General features: G+C 32.9%; 1 protein-coding gene across 1 annotated transcript; it reads right to left on the bottom strand.

The window, feature by feature from the left end:
* Window positions 1–3,347: 3,347 nt before the first annotated feature.
* On the bottom strand, window positions 3,348–3,933 carry LOC111999582 (heavy metal-associated isoprenylated plant protein 42-like). The gene is made up of 3 exons (XM_065765899.1): window positions 3,907–3,933; window positions 3,718–3,796; window positions 3,348–3,622 (listed from the first exon to the last, which is right to left on the bottom strand). The coding sequence occupies exons 1-3, from the start codon at window positions 3,931–3,933 to the stop codon at window positions 3,348–3,350; spliced, it is 381 nt and encodes a 126-aa protein (XP_065621971.1).
* Window positions 3,934–7,817: the final 3,884 nt, after the last annotated feature.

The raw sequence follows: 7,817 nt of genomic DNA on the forward strand, positions 1-7,817 counted from the left end.
AAGGGTAGGTTCTTGGCAGAAACGGGCTTCATGGATTTTGGAGTCAATAATGTGGATAAAGCTGGTAGTGTGAGTAGTTTCAAGAGGCAGATAATGAAGGAACCAGGCAACAGTTGTTGGTAGAAGTGGTCAGCTTAATTTAGCGATGATGGAATTGAAGTCAGGTTGTGGCCAACCTGGTTTGGGTGCCTTGATGGTGGAGAAAATGGCTTTATCAGAAGTGGTCTTGGGTGAGGAGGAGAATCTGGCATATTGTAACCCATTGTCTACTATTATCCCTCCGAGGATGGCCTTGTCGATGGATATGCACAATGATTCTAAGGTGTTGAATATTGGAAATATGTTGGATGTCTCTAGTTGGGTGAAGAACAGAATCCCAGGCTTTACTGAAATGATTGGGCTTTCTGTGAATAGTCATGAAAATTTGTGTATTGATTATCTTCAAAGGCTAGAAAGGAAGATGGTGGTTATTAACCAGCAGTGAAAAAAAGCAGCTGCTAACCGAAAAATAGCATCCTCCACAGGTAAAGGGAAAAGAGAGTTGAGGAATCTAATCTCAACAGTTAACTATGATGGGAGATAGTGTGTTGGTAGTGAGGTAGAGACAGTTGTGGGGCCTTAAAAGTCTTTATGAAGCTGAAAATGATTTCTTGGAATGTTAGAGGTTTGAATGACCCTCAAAAACGTCTAGTAGTAAGAAATTTGTTACGTGGACTTGTCTTTCTTTGAGCACCTTAAATTTTTACCCAGCTTGACTTTTCTTTTTTGTTTGTTTTTGTACTTTTATTTTTATAAGTTATGCCTTACTAAATTATAGTTTATTGATTAATATGATTGTTCATATGGTTTAGACTAATGAGTTTTTCTTGTGCTCTCATAGCCAATTTTTTACTAATTTTGTTGCTAATTGTGATTTTTTAATATATTTGAACATATTTTGGTGGCACTTACTAGTTATGACATAATTATCCAACATATTGTTTCTTTTGCACTATATATCGTTTTGCATGCACTAAGAAGAAGAAGAAGAGAGAGACTTGCAACAGACGCGCATGCAACCGTGTCGACGGCCACACACAGCATCCGTACGAGCTATCCGATGCGGGTACACCACTCCTGGAGGTGCACCCATGCTTCCTAGCTAGCATGTCCCAACTGCAGCTATAAATAACAGAAACTCCATAAAGTTTAAATAGAAAAGAAAGTCCAGGGATAATTTTTTTTGTTAAATTTGTTGTCACAATGATCTATTGTAAGTGATGGAGGAAAAATAGTAGATCTATGTCAAAGTGATTATCCATTACTAAATCAACCACTTCTACAAATTGTCATAAAAGTTGAGACAAATGATGTGGTCCTAGAAGAACCGAAGAGAACCACAAAGAAGGAAATAGAAACACCAAACCCTAGCAATAAAACCCCATCACAGCACAACACAAGCAACTCAGCTATACACACAAACTAAACCCTACACTTCTACCCTTTCGGGTTAAGGCAATGAAACTATGAGTTGAAAGTATTATTCGTTTCAAAATTGCATGGATGCATCTCTAATTCTTTGTTGTCAGTGTAAGTTATGGATATTCCATCTTTTAGTATATTGATTTGTCAACTTTAGCCATGCATATATCACATACAGAAAAATTTATAGCAGTCACAAGTAACATTGAGTGATTTCAAGTTCTTGAAATAAATTGATCCATTATTTCACTTTCATTTGCCAGTTCCTTAAGAAGGATATATCCGTATCTCTAAAAACAATGTGAGAAAAAACCAATGAGCCAACAACTTAAATATATTGGGGGTTTAGAAGCATCCAAAGCAAATTGCTTAGCAAAAAAATCCGACTTAAACATCCTTAATTTGTTATTAACACGTCACTCAAAATACTTGAGATCATGTCATTGTCTATATCACACAAAACACACATCTTTGCAAATTCCAAGGAATATAACAGAGGAATAAGTCTAGAGTCACACAATTTTTCCTAGCAAATGAAAAAAAATGTTGCTCTATTTATAATATCATGTCAATAATTATGAAAAAAATTGTAAAAGGTACTCAAAAATATACAAATTAATTATGAAGTTAAGTTTGTAATTATATTCCAACTTCATAATTACAAGAACCGTAAGTTCGTAACTTCATCTCAAATGTTTTTGAATGAACAAAAAAAAAAGGTGTCATGAAAAGTCTAATAAAATTAAAAGACAATATACGTAGAATCCATTTAGCTTTGTTAAGAAAAACCCAAGGCCAAGCAAACCACTGCAGCAACAGCTCACATTATAGAACAACCTTTAGTGTTATCATCACTAAAATAGTGGAAGACGGAGTTGCCAACTGGTGCATCACTAGTATAGCAAGAACCATATGGAGGCAATGGTGGCGCCACCCTTGGTTGTTGCATCATTGGCCTATAGTAATGATCATAATAAGCCGCTGATGGCGGTGGCAATGGCGGTGGCCTTGCATACATCCCTTGTTGATGGTGATATCCTTGATACGCATATGGTGGTCTGCAGGTGGTGGCATTGCTGGATACCCATATGGTGGCCTTGCCGATTGTGGCCTTGGTAGACCATAGCCATACCCTTTGGTTGCACCACGTAAAGGAATGCCTCTAGTCTCTCTCCTGCCATTCACATTGGGATGGTGTAGAGAAGTACCCCTAGTCTCTCTCTGGTCATTCACATTGTGATGGTGTTGATGATGGCCATTTGGTCCATGGTCGTGCCTAGGCTTTGTTTTATGATTATTATGATGAGCATATTAACAATTTTCATTATGCAAATAATCATTATCATCATCTTCATCGTCGTCATCATCATCATCAATATTAGAATCAGAGTTAGATATATGATTATTATGTAGCTTAGTGAATAAGTGGTTAAGTTTCTCTTGTGCAACTGGGGGGTCCTTTTCATAGGACAAAAGCTCTGCCTTTCTTCCAATCTTTTTTATTGCCTCTACAACTTTGGTTGGTTCTATGTTACCAGTAACTTTAACCAGCCCTTGCTTTACATCAATATATGGCGGTGGCCTTGCATACATCCCTTGTTGATGGTGATATCCTTGATACGCATATGGTGGTCTGCAGGTGGTGGCATTGCTGGATACCCATATGGTGGCCTTGCCGATTGTGGCCTTGGTAGACCATAGCCATACCCTTTGGTTGCACCACGTAAAGGAATGCCTCTAGTCTCTCTCCTGCCATTCACATTGGGATGGTGTAGAGAAGTACCCCTAGTCTCTCTCTGGTCATTCACATTGTGATGGTGTTGATGATGGCCATTTGGTCCATGGTCGTGCCTAGGCTTTGTTTTATGATTATTATGATGAGCATATTAACAATTTTCATTATGCAAATAATCATTATCATCATCTTCATCGTCGTCATCATCATCATCAATATTAGAATCAGAGTTAGATATATGATTATTATGTAGCTTAGTGAATAAGTGGTTAAGTTTCTCTTGTGCAACTGGGGGGTCCTTTTCATAGGACAAAAGCTCTGCCTTTCTTCCAATCTTTTTTATTGCCTCTACAACTTTGGTTGGTTCTATGTTACCAGTAACTTTAACCAGCCCTTGCTTTACATCAATATAGATAGAACTCACTCCTATGTCACCATAAAAAATGAGAACAATATTATTATAAGTAAAAATAAAATATAAACTAGTTAAAGAATTATTTCATAGAAAATTGAATATATACCATAGACCTTTTGCAACTTTTTTCTGAATTTCCCAGGACATGCTTTGCAACAATTAATATTCACTTTCACCACACAAGCCTGCAAATAAAATCAAACATCATTCAAATAACAAATTACTGAAGTCTAAAAAAGATAAATGAATAGTATAGGGTATTTCTGTAACAAAATGGACGAGTATATATATATACCGAACCAACAGGGCGGTTGGCTTCCATTGAAAACAACTTCAAGATATGCCTCAGAAACCCTAACTGAGAGATTGATTGGTGAGAAAAGAGAATTGTTTTGTAGATGACAAAGAAAAAGTTCACCAAAGAGAAATGTCTTCGCTTAATATAAATTCCTTGAAATATAGAGAGATATGCACAATCTATTACCCAAATGGAAAGATTTTTTGAAACCTAAATGGAAATATTTGTCATTAATAAAAAGCAAAGCCAGAAATTTTCAAAGATTGAACCAACTTTGGTCGGCTTTATTATTTCTCATAAGGAATTCAAGCATATAGATATAGTAGATTGTAATTATTAATATACCAATAACAATAAGAGCACTTCATTAGTACTAAGTATTATCATCTTTACTTTCTCAAAAAAAAAAAAAAAAAATATCAACATCTTTAAGACTAATAGTCATATCTGGCCCACAATAGATGGGTGTTTGTAAATAGAATTTTTTATTGTTATTTTTGGTAATTAATATGTTTTATTATTTATTACAATTAATAAAAACACGTATAATGGGGAGAAGGATAAGCTAAGCTACCCTAATTTTTTCATCCACTATTTTGAATTACTATTTTTTTTTATATAAAAAATAAAAATACATGTATTAGTCTTAGGGTCATTAAAACACAATGACCTCCTTAGAAAGGGCTAGGGAGACCTTTTTATCTTTCACTGATTATAGTGTGTTAGTTTAACACAATGACCATATTACCCCATTCAAAAAATTGTCTCAATATATAGCTTCATATCAAAAGCAAGGGTATATGATAGTCTTCTTAACTCAACAGTTTCACTCCCTACTATGACAAGCTACTAACGGAACCCTAGTTGGAACATAAACACACGTACAAGAATATAATCTTTCTTCTCTCACAGCCACTCATCCAACCACATCAATCACAAAAAACGCCGTCCATTGTAGGCATGCAAAACATTTTAGACAAAAAAAATGCAAAAACAAATTGAAATTTGGCTACTATGAAACAGACCCATATACAAAATTGAAGAATTTAATCATTTTTATTTTGGAGGATGAATTTTTCTTTGTAAATTTATAGAACAAAAATCCAATTTGCAATTAAAAAAAACAATATTGTTTTCCTTGTAAAAACTAAACTTTGTAATACGTAGAATGGTACATGTAGTTATGAATAAACAATGAAATAAAAAGAAAATGAAGAGTGAATAATGAAAAAAAAAATTGCACCTTCTTGGCTGGGATTGATCCGAGAAAACTTTGTTAGAGAGAAATCTGCAAGAAAGAAAAATTAGAAGAGAAAATGGATTTTGTGAAAGACAAAGAAAGGTACTCATATTCATATATATAGAGAGAGAGATATCAGATATGCACAATATCATGTCAATATATTCTCGGAATGGAAATGATTTTTGGAGGAACACAAATGGAAATAATTGCAAATAATAAGCAAAAACAAACATTTTTGTGCGCGCAGGTTAAGAAATTAAGTTAAGGGGAAAAAATGGGGCTAAATGAAGGAAGAAATTAAATTTATAGTCTATATATATCCCAACTGACACTTAATGGGATGAAGGCTAAGGTTGTGGTTTCAAAACCCATTGAGTACATATAGAACTTACAAATCAATATAGTCTCAATTGGACAGCTCATATATTGTACTGAAGTTGGTATTTTGTGTGTGCATGGTGCATTAATATAGTTGTTAAGGTTAATGAATATTGTTTTGTGGCTAGCCAATTAATATTGTTGTTCAAATTGTGTACCTATGTTTAATTGTGAATCTTATGTGAGTACAATATTCAAATTGTGTACTTTTCCAGCCATCTTGTGTACTTTTACACCACCACATATTATTAGTCAATTGTGTCTAATTGACCAATTGTGTCTGAATGCAATAACAATTATGCCTACACTTACAATAACCATTGTACTTCACATTGTTGCCAGCCAGGTGCATTCATTGCAAATTCCAACAATCTCTTCAAGAGAACAAGAATTTGAATATAACTTTGAAACTTAAAAATTTTAATTGTACCAAAGAAATTGGGAAAATATAATGCATAATAAAAATAGCTAGAAGAATATGACAATTTCATAAAAGCACAATATCAATCAAAAACATAAAAATAATAATATTATATATTTGTAAAAATAAAGTGATGGAAATTATTTTTTGAAAATTTTGTAACATTTGGGGAGAGCAAATTATCTACAATAAAATTTGGAAAATAAATTATACATATTCTGTATAAGTTTGTTACGAGTTTTTATTATCATAATAATTTCTTATAAGAAAATCAAGAATTTGAATCATTTATTTAATTAAAATTATACACACACACACACACACACACACACACACACATATATATATATATATATTAATTGCTTGAAAGTATAGTTAACCTTATGCAATTCATTTAAAAGTAATGAGGCTAAAACAAATGAGTAACTGTCATAAATATTAGATTTGTATATTCATAGTCTTAAGTCTTAGAAAGACTTTCACCTAAATTTAGCCGGAAATGAAATGTGAACTGAAATGCTACGTTAATGTGGCTCAACAAAAGTATAGCAACAATAAATATTATGCTTAAGATTTTAGATATTACGAATTTGATATCTATATTTTTTGTAATAAATTTGGATTTAGAATAGGCACTGTCAACCCAAACATATCCTTTCCTTATATGTAAGTGCATAAAAATGGACTGAAGTGGACACAAATGGAATGAAGTGGACTGAATGGACAGAATATGACGGAATGGGAACGAGGTGGACCGAATAGTACCAAAAAAGAACTAATTGATAGATTAGGACCAAAGTGGACATATGGACCGAATAGGATCTGGGTGGACTGAATAGGACCAATGTCAATTGAAGTAGATAGAATGAACGGTATAGGACCAAAACTTAACCAAAATGACACTCCTCTCCGTGAGTTTTGTAAGAAATCAACACATAAATCATACCATTAGTAACATTATTGAAAAATTTTTCAAATTTTGAAAATATTCCTTTGACCAAACTATATCAATGGTTAGTTCAATTTTCTTTTCAACCATTTTCCAGTCACTTTTAATGGCTATTTTTAGCAATCGTATGCTAATTAATTTGGTTAGGAAGATGGAAAAATAGGAAGATAGAAAAGTGAGAGGATACAAAATATTTTAGTTTTCCATCATGTACCTATACTATTATTTAAGGGGTTTTCCCTGTTTGGATTTCTCATTTTTTTTAGTTCAAAAATGCCCCTACACTCCTATGTTTAAGTATAGACAAAACTAAAGGACGATTCGGTAAAAATACAACTCTGACTCTCACTAAAATATGGCCTAAAAAATAGGACCACTCTCCTATTAATTTTCAAATTGATTTATTCACTTATAAATTAGATTTTCAAAATGAAAATTATATATATATATATATATATATATAATAAAATAAAACACAGTTTTTTTTTTTTTACAAAAGAATGTTGAACAACAAAGAGACTATGGAGTACATGAATGAAGATTCGTTTCAGAAGGTAAAGCAGAAGATAGTGGACCGGTCTAAGGTACTCTATGGTTGTTAATATGTGAAATTTATTGTCTTTGAATGTTGGGTTGTGAATTTCATTCGTTTTTACGATTTGGGTATGTTTGGTTTTTGTTGTTGTTGTTGTTGTTGTAGAAAGTGGCTCAAACAAAGAGTTGTTGTTGAAACAAGCGGTTCAGACGAAAGAGATCCTCTCCAAACAGGCCATTAAGATGGCAAAACAAGCTGAGGAACACGAAAGGTTCATTAACAAGGTGGTCTTTTTGTTTTTCAAGCTTTTTATTATTATTATTTTATAATTTTTTTAAATAATTAATTGGATGTATTAATATATATATATATATATATATAT

This window comes from Quercus suber, unplaced genomic scaffold, assembly GCF_002906115.3.
Source record: "Quercus suber isolate HL8 unplaced genomic scaffold, Cork oak 2.0 scaffold_23, whole genome shotgun sequence".
NCBI lineage: Eukaryota > Viridiplantae > Streptophyta > Magnoliopsida > Fagales > Fagaceae > Quercus > Quercus suber.